Source organism: Paralichthys olivaceus, chromosome 1, assembly GCF_024713975.1.
Source record: "Paralichthys olivaceus isolate ysfri-2021 chromosome 1, ASM2471397v2, whole genome shotgun sequence".
Classification (NCBI taxonomy): Eukaryota; Metazoa; Chordata; class Actinopteri; order Pleuronectiformes; family Paralichthyidae; genus Paralichthys; species Paralichthys olivaceus.
The window spans coordinates 2335387-2359970 of record NC_091093.1 but is presented as its reverse complement, the minus strand read 5'-3'; the positions used below and the strand labels follow the sequence as shown (position 1 = coordinate 2359970).

Genomic DNA, 24584 nt, shown 5'->3' with positions numbered 1-24584 from the left:
ATTTACACTAAGCAACAACATATACATGACGCAAGAAAAATATACCATTCTTCCTCTACCTGCAGTGTGTCACCCTGTAATGGTCAGTGTAGGCAGTGTTTAGCAGCAGCAAGAAATTAGAAGATTGCATGGTTTACAGCAGCACATGACAGAGCAAAACGTGAACATTCAACAATTAGGTTTTTTGTTTTGTTTTTGCAAACTAGTTCCAGTCTATATGGTTTTTGTGCTTTACCCTCCTCTGGGTTTAATGGGTCAAAGGTCTCAGATACAGTTTTAAGTGTCCGGAACTTCTGCTCTAATTAACTTAATATTTCAAATGATCTTTTTCAATCGTTATAATTAGTTTTCTCTTCAAAACTACAGTAACAGATTTATGTAATCTTAGACTATAAACACAAAACCTGCAATGTTGTTTCCAGATAATGATGATGTGATAAAATTGCGGATGCCTATTTATATATTTAACAGACAAAGATTCACCTTCATTCAGAGCAGTTTTTGTCACAACCTGATGAATAAAAGTCATTTTTCGTCACACAATGTGTTTATTGCTACATTGTATTATAAATGAGGCACACACATTTGAGTTCCCATGTCTGGTGAGTCATCTTGGTAACAGCAAAGGAGGAGGTTAAGGGTTTCCTGCTTTAATACATCGGCACATTCAATCTCAAAATATTTTGCACTGTTTTGCTACACATTGCAGATTAAATGAAACGTTAGCTTAAAGGTTCAGTGTGTGAGATTTAGGTGAATGGGATCTATTGGCAGAAACTGAATTTAAAATAATTCTAGTGATATTTTCACTAGTGTGTTTCATCAGGTGTATGAATTGTTGATTCTTTACCCTCGAATGACTTGATCCAGAGGTTTTAGCTAATTACAGACCCATATCAAACCTGCCCTTCATTTTAAAAAAAAGCTGTTGCTAACCAGCTGTGTGATTACTTAGATAGTAACGGTTTGCTGGACAAATTCCAGTCAGGATCTAGAATCCATCACAGCACAGAAACAGTACTATTAAAAGTCACTAATGACCTTTTCATGGCTTCAGATGATGGACTTGTCTCTGTCCTCGTCCTGTTGGATCTTAGTGCAGCATTTGACACCATAGATCATAAGATTCTGTTACAGAGACTAGAACAACATATAGGGATCAGAGGAACTGCACTAAACTGGTTTAAATCATATTTATCAGATAGATTTCAATTTGTTAACGTCAACAATGACCCCTCCATGCAGATGCAAGTTAGTCATGGAGTTCCACAAGGTTCTGTCCTTGGACCGATACTCTTCACCCTATACATGCTCCCCTTAGGCAACATCATGAGAAAGCACCACATTCACTACCATTGTTACGCAGACGACACCCAGCTGTACATTTCTATGAAGCATGATGAATCTAATCACTTAGTTCAACTTCAGGAATGTCTCAAGAACATCAAGACCTGGATGACCCAAAAGTTTTTACTTCTAAATTCAGACAAAACGGAGGTTGTTGTAATCGGCCCTAAACATCTTAGAGAATCACTGTCTGAACAGATAGTTACATTGGATGGTGTCAGTTTGGCCTCCAGCTCAACTGTGAGGAACCTTGGAGTTATATTAGACCAGGACATGTCATTTGACCAACACATAAAACAAGTCTCTAGGACAGCTTTCTTCCACCAAAAAATGCAAATGTAATGGGGTGTCTGTGGCTGAGGGGTAGAGCGGTCATCCTCCAACCAGAAGGTCAGAAGCTCAATTCCCAGTCTTCCCATCTGCATGCCAAAGTGTCCTTGGGCAAGATGCTGAACCCCAAATTGCCCCATAGAACAACAACAATAAAAGTGCTAGCTATAGAAGCACTGTATGTATGAATGGGTGAATGGCAAACTGTAGTGTAAAGCGCCTTGAGTGGTCTTCAAGACTAGAAAAGCTCTATATAAATACAACCATTTAATATCATTTATTTTGTGAGAAAAGGTAGCAACTGTAACATCAAGCGTAATGAAGTATTAAACATATTCAAAATCACTGTCTGTGAGTTTCATCCCAAAAGAACACCAAGAATGGTCTTCTCAGCAGCCATAATTACAATGCTTGCAGATCACAAAGGGTGTTCAACACAACACTGTTTGTATTAAAATAAACATTTTGTTAAGTTTTGTCCAGACTGAACACAACAGAAAGCCAAAGAACTGGAGTAAGTGGTGTTTCTTTGAATTTTGTTATAAACTGTTGTTTCCCATTGAAGTCAAATGGTTTGATCAGTTGGTATATGTCCCACTTTTGTCTTAGTTAAATTAATGTCTTATTAATGGAGAAAATACTACATTTGTGAGTCTCTCTCCCATCTGTACAGCCTTAAAGGTCCAGTGTGTAAGATTTAGGTGAAAGGGATCTATTGACAGAAATGTAATGTAAAATAATCCTCATGATGTTTTCACTAGTTTGTTTCATCTTAATTGTACCAATCATAGTTTTCTTTACCCCAGAAAAGGTCCTTTATATTTACATCAAGGGGACCCTCTCTACGGAGGCCGCCATGTTTTTTACATTAGTCCAGACTGAACAAACTAAACACCTTTTGAGTTTTTATGACAACTGAATCCACTATAGTTTCTTTTTCATATTTGGAAGGGGAGGATGGGGTGAGGGGTGTTCAGCTGTAACATGCAATTTCAACACTAGATGTCACTAAATTCTACACACTGTACCTTTAACACTTGGCCCTTACTCTCCATCCCAACAAGGATCGGGACACACTACACCTATGAACACACAAAACAGAGGGAGAGGGCTAAGAGGAAGGGAGAAGGGGAGAAATGGGATAAGGCCTTAGACCTGATATGTGTCTAAACAAAAGACAAAAAAGGAAAAGCTTCAAAAGGAAAGAAAAGCTTCAAAAACTGCATCCAAGAATGAATAAAGTGGATTCTTCTGCTGTCTTTCTTTGCCAAGGCATTCAACCAAAGTGTTCAGTTCAACGTGTGATTAAAGTTAGTCAAAATGTCTAAGAGTGGATACAAAAGCGTGTGGATATTGTATGAGTGTAACTCAGGAAGGCACAATTTTGTTTCAGCATTGAACTCTTAATCATTTGGGTTAGGGTTAGGGTTAGGCAGACAGAGTTGACTTTGGCTTCCTGCATTAATCCCACTGTGAAATGTATGCACAGACAGCATATCATATATAATTTAAAATGCAGTTGATGAACATAACTGTTGTGTTCCTGCTCCACCAGTGTTGGTCTTTGTGAGTGTGTCATCACATGTGTCTATGCTGATGACCACAGAGAAAGTTGTGTATTTATAAAATCTTATTGTAACTGTTAACTGATATGATCATTTGCTCTTGTCTATTTTGTCAGAGAACAAGGAGTCAGGGCATCTGCACTAAAATAATTAAGATATTTATTTTGGCTCTCACTCATCACTTTTTATTACTAAGCCATACATCTAAAGTCAGCGACCTGCCTAAACAGACCACAGGTACGAAATAGGGTAATCCTACCTTCATTAATTACCTTTGAAAGCATGCACCTTCATTTGGTAGTCATATAAATGATCAGCTGGATCAAATGTAAGAATGCAATCTTGTAGCTATCATCAGAGCCCCAGCTGCAGCTTAAATAACACAGGAGCTCTCAGCGAACGGTAGCATTTATTTAGTAGTAAACACTGAATGACAAGTGTGCCCAACTGACATGACATATCTTTCTGTTCAAACCCTTTTTGTGTCATTTTAGTTATTTGCACTGCTTTTAAAAATTGTAGTTGAACTAATGCAAATGCCAAAATGGCTAAATGGATTGATTCACAGTCAATCTAATCTGGGGTCTCTTCCTCATCCTGCTAAATGTACACTGACAAATACAGAGAGTGTGAGTTTCAGCTGTGCAAAACCAACAAATATATATATGTATATAAATATAACATATTACAGTTTGTGGCTTTTCATTTTGACACCCTCTTCAGTTCAGTAGAAAGAGTATACTACATTTCTGACCTCCTGCCACTTATTTCAAAAGCTGATGACTCAGCCATCTTGTGAGAGAATGTCTCTCTGATGGCTGTCTAATCAAGGTCAGCATGAACAGTATGTTGGTGACACTGAAAGTACAAAGTAATGTCTGAAAAAACCCATGATTTGTCATCTCCCTGTTACAAATCAAAAGGTTTGAAGAGTTTGAAAAACATTTAATATATTTTCAATAGAAAAAGATTTGTGTTGCAAGAAGAGATATGATTCAAGTCTTGTTGGAGCTCGAGCAATATTAGGGTATAAAATATAGATATCTCTGCATCTGCTGCTTCAATCTGAGTACTTAAAAATTTTTTTTTATTGTAGTGCAATACATCATGTGAACAATATGCTCAGTTCAGGAAACTTTCAAATATACTTTCTGTAAAAGACTGTTAAAGAAGTGGTTAAATAAATCAGTTACACAAATGAATATGTCCTTCAACTAATTCAAGCTGATACCAGGTTGACTACTGTAAAATAATCTCTTCTTATTATAGAGGCTGAAATGGTTGGATGAAAGGCTTTGATCTCATCGTGTCTAAATATACAGAGTCTATTTTGAACAGCCAGTCAACCACTGATGCATACAGACTCACTTCTTTTTCTACAGTCTTCTTATGATTCTGTGCTTACAGCAACCTGTGTTAGTGTGCAGCTTGATAAGATGTGTTTCCCCTACACCAATGGCTTCCTGAGTTTCGTGTGCACGACAACTACTTTTGTGTAGCCAAAAGCCTGACCACATGTCTCCTTTACTATGAAGTCAAAGGAGAGCTTCCAGAACTCAGTCTCCACTCATAATAAATGTTTTTCTTTACAACACATCCTTCATTAATGTTGCATAAATGTGAATTTTGCCAACCTCTACACTGTCAAGAACTCCATATCCTTCAACTATGCTAGCTATTGATGTGGTATTTTTGGTTATAGTTATTAATTTAATTATTAATCAGAGTTCGAAATTTGTAGTCAGTAATTTCATGAGACTTAATCAATGAATTGGCTATATTTTCCCTTTCTTTAAAGGGTGGTGCCTCAAGTTAACTTTAATCAATTTAAGCTATTATTTAATATTAATATTTTAATATTAATATTCAATATCTTTCTGCCAAATTTAATGAATTCCGAAAACTACACCATTTAGGTATTATTATATATATATATATATATATATATATATATATATATATATATATATTACCTAAAGGGTCCAGCAGTTTCTGCTGAGTCTGGCTTTTCAGCTGTGTCTCTCCTTCTCAGTCCCCCTGAGTGACCTCATATCTGTCCAGTGTGTCTCCTCAAGTCAGCTCCACCGCTGCCTTTTAAAACTGAGGATCAATCAACTAACAGCTCTCACCTGCGCTGATTGATCCTTTGTGGTGCAGGTGAAGATGCTCTCCTAGCCCCCTCACCTCCACAAACACAAAGCAGCTGCTGCCCATTCACTGGAGCTCAACAAAATTAAAAAGCAAATCCAGTAAAGGAAAGTTAAGTTATGGGAGAAGAAAATAGAGTTTGAATCCTGTATTATTTTGTGATTTCCACAAACTGGAAATGCTGTTAGGTGTGCTCGAAGTATATGCAGCCCATTTCTGATGTGGAGAGTGGTCTTCAAAGTCTGACAATCCAGCTACATGATCTGTTAAATCCTTTGTTTGCATTATTTGTCTTCCACACCAAAAGTAATCCGATTCTAATGGGAAAGACCAGTACATCATACTTGCCTTCTCAGCTAATGCAGGGAACAGATTTCTAGCTTATGATGCAACCATATTAACATCTTCACTGCAATTATGAAATGTGATCAAAGGTTTTCAAGACTATTAAGTGTGTCACATTATGCAATTTACTACAACAAGGATTATAACTGGTGACAAGACCGAACCATAGTCCTCACACCAGAAGAGTCCACAGAAGAAGACCCACGAGTGCAGGAAAGTTGGGTGGCGAATATATCCTGCAGGGTCAGACTGTCGATGTTGAGTTCTACTCTGCCATTCTGGGGCATCATGTGGCAGACATTCAATACACACATATATACCTGAACTGTAGCACAATCGCAACAAGGCCCTCTATCATGAATGTAGGGTTTTTGGTCACATTAACACAATATCAACCCCCCCCTCAACTTGAGGGGTCACCGTTTTGACTCATCAGAGAAGATCAAGTTGCAGATGGTGCTTGATGAATTTACAGATTTGAAATTTCATGGAGCATTCCAAATGTTTAAATGCACGTTGTACAAGTAGGCTAGCTATCTGTTTCATTAGCAGGACAAGGCTTGTTCAGAAAATAATCATGGGAACAGACTGCTTGCTGAGTCTGAGTCACAGAGGCCTTTGACAGCAGCTCTCCACATTAAGATATGTTTTGGAACATATTTCAATTTAGCAATATTTGAGTATGTTTTAAAGGATGTCACTGAAAGATGTGTCTATTTGATTTTGCATGATTCTCTTGCAGGTCTCTTCAGATAATTAAGAGTCAATTGGACATATTAGAACCGCAGAGAGCACCATAAAAGGAACAAAAAGGAAAGTGAGTGCCAGAAAACTAAAATAGGATTAAAACAGGCCTCACTCTCTCATTGTGATTCACTTAAAAGCTAAAACCTTTCGGAACATCTTATCAGACTGACACTGCAGGTCACAAGAGTGCTGAGTCATTTGAATACAGAGAGGTCTAGAGCAGCTTCACATAGGATCAGCAGTCACATCAATGAGATAAATAAAAGCACAAATGTTTCAATGGTTTTCAAGCAGAAGAGATGCCATGATGAGGGATTCTACAGGCTATTCTCACTCTTTATCAACATTTAACATGTGTCCTTGTGATGGCTAGGTATATATGCTATCATTAATAACTTCTTTACACTCTTATTGTTTTCATTATAACTAGTCAGAGCTGAAACCTGATTTCCTGTTCCTGATCTCTCTTTACCCCTATCCTTTCCACCCCAGCTATCTCACTCTCTCTTCTCTCTCCTCTTTTCCACCCATCTCTCCTCTCCTCCCCATTTTAATCTGCTCACCCCAACCGGTAGAGGCAGATGACCGCACATATTGAGCCTGGTTCTGCTAGAGGTTTCTCTCTGTTAATGAGGGAGTTTTTCCTCTCCGCAGTCGCCAAAGTGCTGCTGATTGTGGGAACTGTTGGGTTTCTCTATGAATTTTTATGTTCTTACTTTCTATGTAAAGTGCCTTGAGATAATGTATATTAGGTGGCGCTATACATTGAATTGAATTAAATATAGCATCACTGCCAAGTCAACAGTTTGTAGACACAGTCCACTAATGAGTTGTGACTAATTCATTTTGAGTTATTGTACAGTGCTTATTCAGGGAAAATAGTCTGTTTCCTCCTACTTTCTTTTTGTTTATTGTCTGAATGCATTAAAATGGAAGTGAGCAGGCCTAGAGAACTTTTGTTGCTTTTACATACTTCTTTTTTTGTATAGCAAGACAGAATAAAAAAATACAGAGATATGGAGATAAACAAAAAAATGAGAGGATGAGAAAAGGAGGAGAGTCTAGCCAGCTGATTAGCCCAGAGCAGAGTAGAAACAGAGCTGACAGCTCAGAGTAAATGGCCACACTGTCCGTGTGTATAAGTGAGCTTTTCAGCCGCCTCCATCTGAACATCAACACACACACACACAAAGCATGTATGCAGTAGCTGTTAAGGGGTGAAAAGGTGACTAGTGATGGCCTGGCTCACTGCAGTTTGTGTGCTGTGGAGACACAGAGTGATCTTTTCACTCCTCACCTTTAGCTGAAATACCAGAGCTGACATTGAACCTGGGCACTGTGTGTCTGTACAGTAAATGTGTGTGAGAGTGATAAACAGGTCACACTGAGGGAACAGTATTCTCAAAGAGACAAAAAGGTTACTGAGCTGGGGAGCAACCCAATGACAAGAAAGTGCAACCGCTAAATGTCAGAACACAGCACATAAGCAATTAGAAACAATTACTTAATGCAAACACACGCACATATATATTTATATATGTAAAAATACGGAGGCTTTTATTTGTTTAAACCAATCACAACTGATTTTTTTTGAAAAGCAACCGAAATCTGGTGACATCTGACTTATCACCAATAAAACACCTGGAGTTAAATTACAATACATGAATTACAATACATGTACACCAGTGGTTTGGTAGAAATATTATTTTGGATGGAGTAGTACAAAAGAGGATGAGCCATATTTTCCCACAATAAAACACATGAAAATAGATGAAACTTAAAACAACTTTTATTGTTTTTTCAGACACTGTTGGAACAGGTTCTTCATGAAAGCTACAATGTGTACGAATTTAGTGATAGTGAGTGTTGAAATTGCATGTTGCAGCTAAACACCCCTCACCTCAACTCCCCTTCCAAACATGAAAAAGAACCTGAGACTTCCGGTTCCAGTTCACAGGGGTATGGCAGCATAAGGAGGAGCTCTCACTTGACAAAAGAGGATAAAATGCCCCATTGATGGAGTAATATATGTTCTGAATTACATTTGTTTCATTGAGAAAGGGGTAAGAATGACGTCTAAGCAGAAGAGTAAGAAGCCGGCCCAGAATAAAGCCAAAGAACAATGAGGAGCAGCAAGATGAGGATGCTAGCCCCCACAAGGGGAGCCATGCTGGCAACAGTTTGGATGGCGGAGACGAGGGGATGAACCTGACCCGGATCCTCAGAGAGATACGCGACTTCAGGCAAGGTAACAAAAAAACCGCTTGAGGACATTTGAGGAGAAATCGCTAAAACAAACTCATGTTGAAGCGAGGATTGAAGGCAATGAGGAGAGACTGCAAAACATGGAAGAGGTTATTGCAGAAATGCTACAACTTCAGCAACAGCTCCAGTTGAAGCTAAGAGATCAAGAGGGACACTTGAGGAGGGAAATGTGAGGATATATGGCATACCTGAGGGGGTTGAAGGCAGAATTAGGTCAGTAATAACATTTGTTGAAAAACTGCTTAAAGAGAATCTGGATATACCTGACACAAAGGATCTACAGATAGAAAGAGCCCACCAGGCACTAGCACAACCACCCCAGATCAATTTTGGTAAGATTCCTCAGTTACAGGATGAAGGAAGAAGTGCTAAAACTGGCAAGGCAAAAGAAGGGCTTCACGTGGAAAAACTGCAAAGTAAGCCTTGATCATGACTACGCACCAGGAGTCCTTGCCAGGCAGAGAGAAAACGCGAAAGCGAGGAGGGTCCCGAAGGAAAGTAATATTACATTTCAGACTCCATGTCTGTCTGTATCCAGCTCGGTTGAGGGTCTTCTATGAAGAGGAGACGAGAATATACGATACAGTGGAGATAGCCACGTGAAAGTAATCACACAACCGGCATCGCTTATCGAAAAGATTCAATGGTGGTCATGGCGTCCAGTGCGGGCTCTGGGCAAGCCACGACACAATATTAATCATAGTAACAAAATAGAGGACATTTTCTACAACTGTCTTCACAGCAGAGGGCCCTCTAACCCATTTAGGGAAATAGAGGGTACCCCTCAGAATTGAGACAGGTCAGTGAAGGGACTTTACTGTTGGAAGTCTGGAAAAAATGTAAAATGTTTTGATGTCCCTTATTGTGATTATGTTTCTTGTTTTCTTCTTTCTTTTTTATATAAAGGAAGCAATTACTGTTTGTCAGGTAATGTGGAGAAGTGATTACTTGACTTCTACCAGAATAAAATGCAAGGTTTAGTGGTTAAAATAATCTCATTTAGTGTTAATGGGGTTCTGAATCCGATAAAGAGGAGTAAGATGAGCCAATCATGCAAAATTAAAAAGACTGGGGTTTAGGGTATTTTCTTCCTCATATAAATCAGGGCACAGGAGAGGAGTGGCTAATCTCATATCAAATACTTTCAATAACGAACATATATCAGAGATTAAGGATGATGGTGGAAGATTTGTTGAGACCACAGGGAAGATAGAAAGTACGGAAATAACACTCTTTAATTTTTATGCTCCTCCAGGAAGTGAATGGTTATTTTACAGACACATATTGGATATAATGGTTAACTCAAAGGGTATTGTAATCTGTGGGGGGGATTTAAACGTCAGACTAAACCCAATATTAGATTATGTTGGAGCAGCTATTCAGAATAGATCTTTAACCAGGAAATTGACAACATTGATGGGAGAGACAGACATCATAGATGTTTGGAGAGAACTTTACCCTATAGACTGAGGTACGCTGCATAAGCTTATATACAGGTAAGTGGAAAAAAAAGGGAAATGGTAATGGACAAGACAATGAAAATATTTGTGTACAATAGGTCATATCGCCATTCCCTACTAAAAATAAAATAATAAAAAAAAGAAAAGAACCTGTGGTAGCCTTCAGTTGCCATAAAAACTCAAAAGGTGTTTAGTTTGTTCAGTCTGGACTAATGTAAAAAATGTGGTGGCCTCCATAGAGAAGGTCCCCTCCATGTAAATATAAAGTATTTAAATATAAAGGGTCTTCTTTTCTGGGGTAAAGAAAACTACAATTCATACAATTTTGATGAAATGAACAAGTGAAAACATCATGAGGATTATTCTACATTACATTTCTGCCAATAGATCCCTTTCACCTAAATCGTACACACTGGACCTTGAATGTAGAACCTACGGTCTGATCTCTTATCTGCTCATTGAGATGCTTCTTGATTATGCTGGATTGATCATGTGATGTTATCTTCAAGTTTCCCTATCAACAGTTTGGTGCATGGTGCTGTTGTGGTCAGGGCTGACATGTCGTCCATGTAGGCCCTGATTGGTGTTAATCAGAACCCCCACTTTTGTTGCTCGCCACCTACTACCCATTTTGAAACTCAAATAATCACCTCCATTGCCATAGTGAACGCTAGTGGGGAGAAAGCACAGCCAGTCATGATGCTTACTTTGAGGCGCTGCATATGGTGGTAAAATCTGGTGTGGTGAAGCAGAATTGCAGCTCTTCGATGTGGGCTTTAATCAAATTTGTGATGGACTCTGATACTTAGAAGAAGTTGAAAGCAGCCCAGAGTACACTATGTGGTACTGACCCAAATGCATTAGTGAGATCAAGGAAGATGACATGTAGATCTCTCTTCTCACTCTTAGTTGATTGGATTTGATGTCAGATCATGCTAATGTGTTCTTAACATTCAAGATTCAAAAATTTTATTGTCAAATACACAGAGAACACACGTTTCCCTATGAATTGAAATTCTTGTGCTGTCCTTTCTGGAATACCAACCAAAATTTACATAAGAATACAATATTTACATAAAATACAATAAGGGAAATATGAACATGTTAAATATAAGGCAGAAACAAGGCGAATGAGGTGAATAAGGTGAGGATTGTGCAAAACTGAGCCGTGCAAATTGAACAGTAACAGTGAAAAATTAAATAAAATGTATACAATATAAATTTAAACAGTACAATTGGAATACTTTTTGTTAAAGTGCAGACCAGTGTTGCAGTTGTGAGGTAGGTAAGAGTCCTGTCAGCTGTTGAGGAGTCTAATGGCAGTGGGGAAGAAAGAGTTTTTTAGTGTGGTTGTCCTACATTTAACACTTCTGTACCTCCTGCCTGAGGGTAGAAGTGTGAACAGTCCATTTTGGGGGTGGGTGGGGTCTTTAAGAATGGAGGCAGCTCTCCTGTGAACCCTGCCTGCGGTGGTAAATGCTCTGCAGAGAGGGCAGTGAGGTGTTGATGATTTTTTCTGCTGTCTTCACCACTCTCTGCAGGCGTTTGCGGTCCATAGTAAATGACATTTTTCTGGCTTCAGATGATGGACTTGTCTCTGTCCTCGTCCTGTTAGATCTTACTGCAGCATTTGACACCATAGATCATAACATCCTGTTACAGAGACTAGAACAACATATAGGGATCAGAGGAATAGCACTATACTGGTTTAAATCATATTTATCAGATAGATTCCTCCATGCACATGCAAGTTAGTCATGGAGACCCACAAGGTTCTGTCCTTGGACCGATACTCTTCACCTTATACATGCTCCCCTTAGGCAACTCATCAGAAAGCACCACATACACTACCTTTGTTACGCAGACGACACCCAGCTGTACATTTCTCTGAAGCATGATGAATCTAATCACTTAGTTCAACTTCAGGAATATCTCAAGAACATCAAGACCTGGATGACCCAAAAGTTCTTACTTTTAAATTCAGACAAAATTGAGGTTGTTGTAATCGGCCCTAAACATCTTAGAGAATCACTGTCTGAACAGATAGTTACCTTGGATGGTGTCAGCTTAGCCTCCAGCTCCACTGTGAGGAACCTTGGAGTTATGTTCGACTAGGACATCTCATTTGACCAACATATATTAAAAGTCTCCAGGACAGCCTTCTTCTACCTGGGCAGTACTGTAAAAATTAGAAACATCTCAGAAGGACCTCTGTCTCAGAAGGATGCTGAGAAACTAGTCCACGCATTTGTTAGCTCTAGACTAGATTACTGTAATTCCTTATTATCAGGATGCCCCAGGAAATCTGTAAAAAGTTGTTCCAAAATGCCGCAGCACGAGTGCTGACAGGAACTAGAAGGAGAGATCATATTACTCCTGTCTTAGCTTCTCTACATTGGCTCCCTGTAAAATTCAGAATAGATTTCAAGATCCTGCTCCTCACATTTAAAGCCCTTAACAATCAAGCCCCCTCATATATCAAAGAGCTGATAACACCATACTATCCAAGTAGATCACTTCGTTCACAAAACACAGGCTCTCTTGTGGTTCCAAGAGTCAGTAAGAGTAGAACAGGAGGTAGAGCATTCAGCTACCAGGCTCCTCTCCTGTGGAACCAGCTCCCACTCTGGGTTCAGGAGGCAGGCATCATCTCTACAATTAAAGTTTAACTTAAAACTTTCCTTTTTGATAAAGCCTATAGTTAGTTCTGGATCAGGTGAGTCCTGAACCATCCCTTAGTTATGCTGCTATAGGTCTAGACTGCTGGGGGAACTCCCATCATCCACTGAGCACCTATCCACTTCTCTCTGTCTCTCTGCCCCCCCACATTCATTCATTTATTTATTTTAATACATGTCAATGACTATCATCTCTCTTCTCCTCCCCTTTTCTCTCTGCTCACCCCAACCGGTCGAGGCAGATGACCGCCCACATTGAGTCTGGTTCTAGAGGTTTCTCCGTTAATGAGGGTGTTTTTCTCTCAGCATAAGTGCTGATACCAGTGTAATGAATCTATGAGAAACCACAACCAGCCAATAATCTAATCTTGACCAATTATATGAATAATAATAAATTAATAATAATAATACATGTATTTATACAGCACCTATTATTCAAAAATAGACAGGGGGAAAAAATTAATTTAAGAAAACAAATAAAACAAAGCCAGATCATAGAAATAGGTCTTGAGTTGTTTCTTAAAACTATTAACAGAAGAAGCTTGTCTGATGTGTGGTGGGAGTTTGTTCCAAACCTTTGATGCATAGCAACAGAAAGCTGCATCCCCAAACTTTGTATAGTTTGTTTCTTGAATATTGAGCAAGGGAATGGTTTGGAACGTATTCCGATAAACTGTCAGAGATATGCTGTACCATTAAGAGACTTAAAAACATGTAAAATAATTTTAAAATCAATCCTCAGTGATACTGGAAGCCAGTGTAATAATAACACTGGGGTAATGTGATCTCTTTTCCTATTTCTCATTAAAACCCTGGCGGCTGAATTTTATACAAGTTGTAGTGGATCAATGGATTTTTTCGGTAATCCTGAATATTGTGAATTACATTAGTGCAGGCGAGAAAGTATAAAAGCATGAGTCACCTTTTTGGCATCTTCCAGAGTGAGGTATGGTCTTACTCTTGCAAGGTTTCTTAAATGATAAAAGGAAATCTTTGGGACATTGTTTATGTGTGACTTAAAATCTAGTTCTGAATCAAGTGTAACACCCAGGTTATTTACTTTAGATTTTTCTGTGATGCACCAGACTTCCAAGTTTGTGAATTATGTTATGTCTCTGATCATCAGTACCAATTACAAGAATTACAAGAATTTCTATCTTCGTTTAATTTGAGAAAATTGATGCTCATCCATTTTTCCATGGTCCATTTAGGTCAGGCTATATACATGTTGGATGATCAGCTTGTTGAAGGACGTACATTTTAAGGCAAGACAACAATTCTCTTCTAGTGGAACACACCCTGCAGTGATTCCAAAGTTATTTATGAAATGATTATATCTACATGTGGTGTTATCTGACCTGGTTAGCTAGCCAGTAGCCTTCAGGTAAGCATTGCCCCAGTTTTCCACCATCTCTGTGAGGACTTGACTTGTGCCTACCATTACCAGCATAAAGGTGGCTGTTAATGGTCAGTGAGGCTCTTCTAGAGTAAGTGTGGACTGGCTGCATGTTAAATCACAATGTCTCGTATTCTGTCTCTGCACCTCTTAAATAATGAAGAGGAAAATGAAGTATTTCTTCTACTTTGCCCTTTTCCTCCTACTCCCTAGCTGATCTGTGCAGTTCCTCTACCTCTGTCATCATTTGTACACACAATGGCAACAGCATTCCTCTAGGTCATAGCTCATTGGCATCACAGACAATGCTGTTTTCAGAGGAGGGTGAAAGGAGAAGCTTGGTGATTTCGTCCAGTTGTTGTTTTGAGTATAGAGGAAGGGGAAGTTGGTGGTGGTGAGGGAATCGGGTTGGGGACCCAGGGGGGGACTTTGGATGGGTGTCCACTGGCAGCAGGGTAAATGAGATGAGAAAAGGCAGAGCTGCTACTGATGGGTTGTGTTTGAACAGCTGTCCATACATCGAGGTTGAAGGATGACAGGAAGTGGCTGGCACCAGGAAGGCCAGGCCAACAGGAAACAGATGAATAGAAACATGGAGGAGTGCTGCTTTCACTTGGTCATTCTCTTTTCCTCTCTCTTCTATCACTTATTCCTTCACTTGTCCACTCTCCTCCTCTGTGGTCTGAAAATACCATGAAAGAAGCTTTTTTCTCTTTCTGCCTTTACCCAACATTTTATTTTTAGTCAAGAAACCAAGCGTTGTAAAATAGTACTGACAAACAAGAGGGGATGAAAGGTAAAATCCAGGAAGAGAAAGAATCAGCTGAGGTTAATGACAACTAAGCTCTAAATCTTGCAGCATGTCTAGAAAAACGCCAGCACAATAAAAGGCAATCAAGCGTGATTCTGATCCCACATCTGCTTGCGATAATCCACGCAGCTAGCCAAGCATATACTCTAACCCTCCACCATGACTACCTCCATCCCATTTAAATCCAGTCATCCCCTTTGGTTCAATGCACCAAAAACATTCCTTTACTTCTCAATTGACCACACAAACTCTAAATGTATTCAGGGAGAAAGTTTCTTTTTGTTGACCAAACTAGATATGGATGAGGCATCCATAGATTTATATACCTGTCCAGTGCCAAACATTAATGACACTAAACTTAAAGGTACAGTGTGTAGAATTTTGTGATATCTAGTGTTAAGTTGCATGTGGCATAATAATGAGGATTATTCTACATTAAATTTCTGCCAATAGTTCCCTTTCACCTAAATCTTACACACTGGACCTTTAAATCATAGGCAACTTTCGGTCTGTCCTTATAGTGGAGCTCTGATCTATTCTGTGTCTTGCACCATAAATAGAACGATTATCTCCATTACACCCAGCAAACAAAGGCTGACTGTATTCAGGCACACAGCGTTAGACAGATTCTTTACTTCAGGGGATGCAAAGAGGGTGCACAGAAGTTCCCCCAAAAATTCTAAATTATGTAGTTGCTAGAATCGTTTAACAAGTGATGTAAACACATATAACGTTATACAGATTGTGGCCTCAAAAAAAAAAAAATCACAGCCTCTGCAGTGTGCATACATTTCCATGAACTGCATGTGCTGTTGTGAATAAACATCTCACTGCACCTTAATAGAAAACAAACAACTGTGGAACTCATCAATCAAACAATATTCATATAATTCACACTGCAACTGTTCACTCAGACTATCACCATCAGCACAGTTTACTTTTTTATTAGAGCTTTCAGACTTGAGTGTGTCAGTGTTTTTCATTCACACTTAAAAAGAGATAATGATGCTCCAAGAGAGCTCAATAGTAATAATCAATTGACCCGAGGGTGTAGTCAGCAGGGGACAAATAAATTGGTGATGATGCAGTCATGTAGAACAAATGAGTTCAGTTTACATGCCTGTAGCTTTAGAAATGCGCTTGTCGATGTCTTTATCAAGTGACAGGTTGTAAGTCATGCTGGAGCCCACGTAGGTATTATTATAATAATAATATAAACAATAACAATAAAAACCAATGGGTGGGAGAGAATCAGCCTTGTAACCTTGAAGAAGAAGAATGGTTCTCAGTCCCAACCCTTTGATTTGGCACATTATGTTGAGAGTAGCTCAGCAGAACAGACACAGTTCCTATGTCTTCTGTTTTCCTCAACTAAACAGCTAATTCATGGAGCTCTAACTGTGTAGTCCGGCTCACTGACAATAACACCCAGCCTAACAGTGTGACTTCATCATGATCATATGCTTCCTTAACAAGAAGTGGTGTTGCTGTTACTAACAGGCCAAACTCTGTTTAGAAACCTTGATATTTTCAAAGTTTCCTGACTTATTATCACTCATTATTAGGGACAAATGGTTGTTTTTAATGAGATCAAAATCTTTTTTAACTGATCTCCAGTTCACCAATTGGATTTGCTAGTTCTGATTCTGGCAGTTCATTCAGTCTAACACTTTTTATGGTAGATTGTATCTGCTTATCATAGTCAGAAGAGCAAGCGATAGGGACCAGTGTAGGAAAGAAAGAGGCACCATTCTCCTTATTACTTATAAGTCCTAGTACCATCACAATTTTGAAGCTGTTACTTTACAGTTAAATAGTTGCGCATTCATTTGCTTAATATGAGTTGGATTGAAATGGGCTTTTGCACATCAATCTTTGCCAATATTGAGTATTTTGATCCTAGATGTATGTCTTTACCTGACTTAAGATGGCGAGGCATACAACCGCCAAGCTCTTCTGATCGTTGGAATACAGCAAAACCAGACAGTTACAAATGAATTATTTTACTCGTGCTACATACCGGAGGATGTAGCCAGAATACCAGGCTCTCTGTGGCTTGCTGTCAGCTCCAGCAGGTGTCGGAGGTGGCGAAGACGCAGGAAGCAAAAGCTTGAATGATGCTCCAGCCTACTTGCTAGTGTAAGAAAACAGCCACACAAACCGCCGCTGCCCAGCATTCTTCTCACAAGGCCAGATCCCTCATAAACAAAATAGACAAACTGAACCTTCAAATAGCTGAACACCAACTCTGCTGCATTCTGATTATAACAGAGACGTGGCTACATCCACTGATCCCAGACTCGGCTATCGATGTAGCAGGCCATACAGCCTTTTCGCTGGGACAGGAACAAAGACTCCAGTAAGAGCAAAGGGGGGTTATGCATTTACGTCCATAACAACTGGTGCACCAATGCCACAATCATAGAACATTGTTCTAGTGACTTGGAGTACTTGACAGTCCATGACTGCCCCCTCGGCTGCCCACTGCCCTCCCTGGAGGACTTATTCAGGTCTCACTGCCACAGCAGAACTGCCAGCATCCTGAAGGACCCCTTAGATCCTGTCTAAGCAGGATGCTGAAAAACTAGTGCACGCGTTTGTAACCTCTAGGTTAGATTACTGTAACTCTCTATTAGCAGGATGCTCCATGAAGACTGTTAAAAGTCTCCACTTGGTCCAAAATGCTGCAGCACGAGTGCTGACAGGAACTAGAAGGAGAGATCATATCACTCCTGTCTTAGCTTCCTTACATTGGCTCCCTGTAAAATTTAGAATAGAATTCAAGATCCTGCTCCTCACTTTTAAAGCCCTCAACAATCACGCCCCCTCATATATCAAAGCGCTGATAACACCTTATTATCCAAGTAGATCACTTCGTTCCCAAAGCACAGGCTCTCTAGTGGTTCTAAGAGTCTGTAAGAGTAGAGCAGGAGGTAGAACATTTAGCTACCAGGCTCCTCTCCTGTGGAACCAGCTCCCACTCTGGGTTCGGGAGGTAGACACTGTCTCAGCATTTAAAGTAAAACTAAAAACCTTCCTCTTTGACAAAGCCTATAGTTAGGGCTGGATCAGGTGAGTCCTGAACCATCCCTTAGTTGTGCTGCTATAGGTTTAGACTGCTGGGGGAACTCCCATCATGCACTGAGCACTTCATCACTTCCCTCTGTCTCTCTGTCTCTCTGCCCCCCCACACCTGTTTATTTATTTATTTATTAGTTTTAACATGTCATCATGTCAAAGTGTCACTTTGTCCTCCCATAGTCCCTCTGGCTCTTCTCTCTCTCTCGTTTCAGATAACTCCGGCACTGGGACTGCAGGACAACAACGACTACCATCACCATTGTCTGCATTTATTACAAGAACTCAGCAATTTATTAATATATCTAGTCATGTTGTAGATCTATACATTGTTATTGTTATGGTTAGCCTTGATTTTGATGGTGCCAAATGGTTACCGGTCTCTCTCTCTCCACCTCATCTCTCTCTTCTCTCCCCGCTTTCCACCCATCTCTCCTTTCCTCCCCCCTTACTTTTCTTTCCTCACCCCAACCGGTCGAGGCAGATGACCGCCCACATTGAGCCTGGTTCTGCCAGAGGTTTCTCCCTGTTAATGAGGGAGTTTTTCCTCTCCACAGTCGCCTGTGCTTGCTCATTGTGGGAACTGTTGGGTTTCTCTACGTTAATATTGTTTTATGGTCTTGACCTTTAAATGTAAAGTGCCTTGAGATAATGTAAATTATGAATTGGCGCTATATAAATAAAATTGAATTGAATTGAATTTCCACCCTGGACATCATCTGTTTGACCTGCTGCCCTCTGGCAGATGCTTCGGGTCAATAAAATCACAGACAAACAGACCCCACAGCCATAAGAGAACCAAACTCAGCTTATTTTTTGTCAAAATAGATTTATCTTCTAAAATTTTCTGCTGCACTGTTTTTATATTTAAATTCTACCTCATATATACACAATTTTTTTTTTACTGTTAATGCTGTTTTTTTTTTCAAATTTATACTATGCACCTTGAGTATTGCTGCTAAATTTTTCTTGTACACTGTGCAATGACAATAAAGGGATTCTATTCTATTCTACCTCACCAAAAACTTAATTTGATGATCAAAAAAACACACCCTGTGGCTGTGTGTGCAGTTTATGAACAATGAATAACCTGTCCAAACCTTCAAAATGTAATTCCCATTCAGCAGAACAACAACAGTAAACCCTGGAATGTTGCAAATCCCAGCCTCCAAAAAAAAGACAGAAGAAAAAATCCTGCTTTGCTTCTCTGAATGGTTCAGGCCTGAAAGAGAACTGAGTAACTTAATAAAAAAACTGCTTATAAATATGTCTGTGTGAGTAATTTTCGTCTTCCACTGAGATTAATATAAAGAAACATGATCCAAATAAAGCTGATCATGGAGAACACCAGGTCCACAGATGTCTGTTGTCAGGGATTAAGTAGCTGCTATATTTGCAAGAGAAAATCCTGTGCTTAGTATCGCTTTATGTACAGAGGTGACATTCTCCATAGTTCACAAACACGTCTCCAGAAGTATATCCAGGCTGCCGAGCAACCTCTCAACCTGTGGAAGAGCTGACAGGGTTTCTCTAATCTGGTCCATGGACATTTTTATTCACCAGTAAATGTGATGATCCGCCGTGATAGTGAGCCAGGTGGTAAAGGCAAAAATCTACACTGAATGTACAAAAATATGAGTTGCTGCAACTGAGCATCATTAGCATTAATATTTTTGCCAGTGCCAAGTCAGTGTATGATGGTAAATGAGATCAGTTAATCCATCCATCCATCCATCCATCCATCCATCAATCAGTTTTCAGTACCTGGACACAGGGAAGCATGAGGAAGATGAGGACAGGCCTGCAGAGGATAAATGATTCCATCCTTAACTGGATTTTTTCCCCAGGTCAGCTTCTCGCTACCGCTGGGCACTGTGGACAGGAAGTGAACACAACAAATTAAATTAAATGCATGTAAGAATACTATAAACAGATGAGATGAAGTCCTGAACGGTGCACTCTGCTCAGTGTGTGTTCAGGGTTTGGGTCATCAGCTTGGGTTTGGAGTAGAAACAAAATTACATATGAACTTCAGTTCAGCAGCTTTTCTAAAAAAGTGGTCTAGTGTGGTCTAGGCCACGAAGGCTGAACCCACATGAAATAGTCAGGTCTACAGACAATTCCCTATGTGTCGCCAGCTTGTCCATTGTAAGGTTGGCTTCTTAGAGCACTTCTTGGAGCTAACTGAAGCTTGATATAACATAGACATAAGTACATTTGTACTGTTAGCTATTGATTTAGTTCAATCTTAAATGATCTTTAAAAATGTACTCTTCGGATTCTGTTTTGTCATTGGCATTTTTTTTTTTTTGCTAAGTAATTTGTCACTGTGTGCTGGTGGCAAATTGAATCCTGGAATAGGATGACTTGACTTGAGGATCCACCTGTTGAATCCTGTGTTGTGTTGTTTGTAGTAGCCAGTGAAATGGGACAGCCTAATCACGCTGCTGTCATGAGTAAAGTTTTCAAATGCAGCCTCAGAAGAATGCAGCCTTTGATTTGGTGCACAGCTTAAGTTACTGCTTGGCTGATAAAAGTCCAAAAATTCTATTGAAATGCTTAATGGGAAATGTAGGATCCAGCCTGTTTGAAGCATAACTCTTTCCCAGGGCAAAATTCTGGATATCTCAGCAACTGTTGCATTGAATTTTACTTATCTTATAATAAAAACCTGGCTTTACACGGCTGTTTCATAAAAATGCACAACTCAATCAGCCTTTTAAAAACCATTAAAACTATAGGTCTCATTTCAAGGGCCCTCCAATAGACGACGCTTCAAGATTAAGTTACACTACAGGTGTGACTTCACTTCATCCTCGTTGACGTCTGAAAAAAATCACATGCACCAAGGAGAATATGGATGTGAATGTGCTCCATGTGTGAAGAAGACACAGATCAATGCTGCTGTTTGGGGGAGGAATGCTCACCTTCTAAGGGGGAGAGCTCCTGCGCTCCCTATGCGCTCATACGGAGATGCAGCATCAGGTATTCGCTCCCAAAACAGTCCGATTATGTGAGCAAGTCCCGGAGCCCACGGTCCGAGTCAAACACTGACCGATCCGGACAGTGAGTGACAGGGAGGGTGTGGGGTCAGGGAGACACTGTGAAGCCGCGTCACGTCCACGGTGAAGTGTCTTCTGTCTCCGGGCAGCTCACAGTCCCGTCTGCCTGACGCACGACTTGGGACCAGTGTCAAGTTAGATCCAGATACAGAGTTTCCGATCGTCACTTTCAAATGAAAACACTGACGTAGTTGATTTATTTTGTACAACCTTCATTTTTTAAGCTGGTTTAGCCTAACTTATCTTCTTATAATATTTCGAATGTGGCCTATGAGGACTTGTATCAACCCATGTGACAAACCCATCTGGGCTTACTTTGAACAGCAGGTTAGGCAGGTCCCTTTACGTTTTTTTTTACATGGCTCCCAAATAGTCACCAGAGATGGTAAGTTCATTACTGCCTCCACATTTATAAATGTCATGTATCAAGGAGTACATCCTTTGGTATGTTGACATGTGTGGTTTTGAGTGTCAACATGTTGACTGGTTAACAGACTTGTGTGATATCAGACTGTTGTGCGCCTCATGATTTTCATCTTTGCTGACAGGGACACACAAGAAAAGGACTCATGATAAAAACTGAATAAAGGAAACTGTGAAGCATGTTTTCTGATTAATGATAAAAACTATGGAGTAAAGGCTTGTTTGATTTACAGCTCGAGTTTAATAACCTGATTTCACAGGATAGAGTGCAGCAGTGATTTTATTTATGTTATTTATTTGTTTTTATTGCTTGTATTTCAGTTTTGTTATACCTTCAGTATAGTTAAAAACCCCTGCTTTTATTCTGAAGGATTAAATAGCTGATTTCCGGCATTGCACTGGTTGTCTTCAGTCAGTGGAGGTAGCGCTTCAGAGGCAAGCCTGATGACCAACCCCTTTGTCCCATGTGATGGAGCAGAAGCATATGGAGGAGCATTCATCATCAGAGTGAATTCATCAGACCTGCTCTTCTTACCATGTCCACTGTCACATGTTGACTGTACCACGGCTCAGAGCTGACATGATGGCTGTTTCTTTGTTAGATTTTCAAAACATTCAGGTTTTGACTTTGACTAATGAGAGAACATCAGAAAGACCTCGAGCTCCTGGACTGTGCTCAGTCCTGCTCTGTGGAAATACACTGTGTATATGCAGGGCTGGATATCTATTCATATATACAGGAATATATTGACTTCATTATAATTCAAATATAAAGGGGTGTATATCAAATCTATTCAGTAACACAGTCAGTCAATATTCCAATCAGTGTAAGTTACATAGTGCAAACCAAGAAATGCTGCATTTGTATAGATGGATGTGTCACACTGTACAAACTGAATTATTCTAATACCAACAATGTGTGTGATGGAGTTCTAGCGCCCTCTTTCATCCGGACATGTACAACAACATTTTGGGAGAAATTTGTTTTCACTGAGGACTAATGCCAATCATGGTGTGATCAGTTGTGATTCATTCTCAGTAACTTCTCACGTCATTTACCTTCAGTTTAGGATATGTGTCAAGAATATGTGGCCTGTGGCTTTACTTGAGCCCATTTTCCTTGACAACATTCAGTTTATTTACTTTTCATATTTTGTCTGATCTTTAGATTTTCCTTTATTGGTTGTTTCTTATGTCATCCTCTGCTTTTATGAACCCTTGTAGAGTCTTTCACTCTCGTCAGCACTCGTTCCAATGTTTCTCATCTTGTCAAAAATGATTTACTCATTCAGCTACAACCAGATCCAAGAATACAGTAATGATGAGTTACAAGCTATTGACTTTGAGTTTTTGAATGCTCTATTAAAATTAGATTGAAACATTTCCTACTAAACAATAGTTGTATTTAGCCCTCCACTTGTCCGTCTTTGCAATTTCAACATCCAGGCCGAGATGTCGTCAGACTTTCTTCTTTTACTTTCTTCCTTTGCTCTCTCACTCAGTCCTTCCCCACCTACTTACAATGCCGGCAACCACCTGGATTTTCTTTTCACCAGAAACTGCTCTACCTCCAACCTCATTGTAACCCCACTTCTCATCTCAGACCACTTCTTCATCTGTTACTCTCTCACACTCTCCCAATCTGACCACCCTATCTCACCAACAGATTCTGTGCCTGTCTGTTGCAACATTCTGTCCCTCCTCTCTGAGCTCATCTGTTTTATCAGCCCTCCCTCCATCTGACTCTTTCTCACTTCAGCATCCTAACACTGACACAGACACTTTCCTCTCTGCTCTGTCCTCCTCTCTCGATTCTCTCTGTCTTCTTATGCCACGACAGGTGCGCAAGTCCTCCCCAGCTCTGTGGTTGTCCAACTCAGTGTGTGCCGACAGAGCCACTATGTGTGCATCAGAAAGGAAATGGCGAAAATCGAAACATCCTGAAGACCTGCTCACTTATAAATCTTTCCTGTGCTCCCTCTCTGCCACTATTTCTGCAGCCAAAAGCTCTTTTTATCAGACAAAAATCCAATACTCATTCTCCAACCCCAAAAAACTATTTTCCATCCTTTCTTACCTCCTTTACCCCCCAGTCCCCGTCCTCCTTCAACCCCAAGCCACTATGTCACCAATTTTACAAAAAAGAAAGATGACATACTCTCCTCATTCTCCAACCCACCTTCTGTAATTACATTTCCATCAACTTCATCTTCATCCCCTTCTCTTACCTCTTTCACCTTCCTGTCTCCCAATCCAGTTCTTACCCTGTTAACCTCAGCCCCCCCAACCACCTGCCCCCTTGACCCCATCCCTTCTCACATCCTTCAGTCTATTGCTCCGGACCTTCTTCCTTTTCTTTCTGTACACCAACTCTCTCGGCTCTGTCATCCACTCACATTTCTTTTCCTACCACAGCTACGCAGATGACACCCAACCAATTTCCTTCCAGGGAAAGGCTCACCCATGACCTGACTATCACCATCGATAACTCTGTTGTAGCCCCCATCCAGAGGAACCTGGGCGTGACACTCGACAGTCATCTGTCCCTTACGGCCAACATTACTGCAACAACCCGCTTGTGTAGATACGTGCTGCAGTACATCAGGAGAATACGTCCCCTTCTCACTCAGAAGGCGGCACAGGTTCTGGTCCAGACTCTTGTCAGCTCTAGACTATTGTTACTCCCTCCTGGCTGGTCTTTCTGCTAGTGCTGTCCAACCTCTGCAGCTTATTCAGAACGCAGCAGCTCGATTGGTCTTCAACCTCCCTAAGTTCACTAACACTGCTTCGATCCTCCGCTCCCTTCACTGTTTACCAGTGGCTGCCAACATCCACTTCAAGACATTAGTACTTGTATACCGTGCTGCAAACGGAGCAGGCCCAGTCTATATCCAGGGCATGGTTAAACCTTACACCCCAGCCCCTGGAC

At 40.2% G+C, this 24584-nt stretch overlaps 1 protein-coding gene across 3 annotated transcripts in view; it reads right to left on the bottom strand.

Moving 5' to 3' along the window:
* The window catches only part of adamtsl3 (ADAMTS-like 3), a 153649-nt gene extending 132289 nt beyond the window's left edge, over positions 1-21360 (bottom strand). For all 3 annotated transcript variants that reach the window (XM_020080365.2, XM_020080364.2, XM_020080366.2), the window contains exons 1-2: positions 21098-21360; positions 19935-20042 (exon numbers count right to left, since the gene is read on the bottom strand). In XM_020080365.2, coding sequence (XP_019935924.2) covers positions 19935-19994 — 60 coding nt within the window. In that variant the 5' untranslated portion in view covers positions 19995-20042; positions 21098-21360. The remainder of the gene's footprint in view (positions 1-19934; positions 20043-21097) is intronic.
* Positions 21361-24584: the final 3224 nt, after the last annotated feature.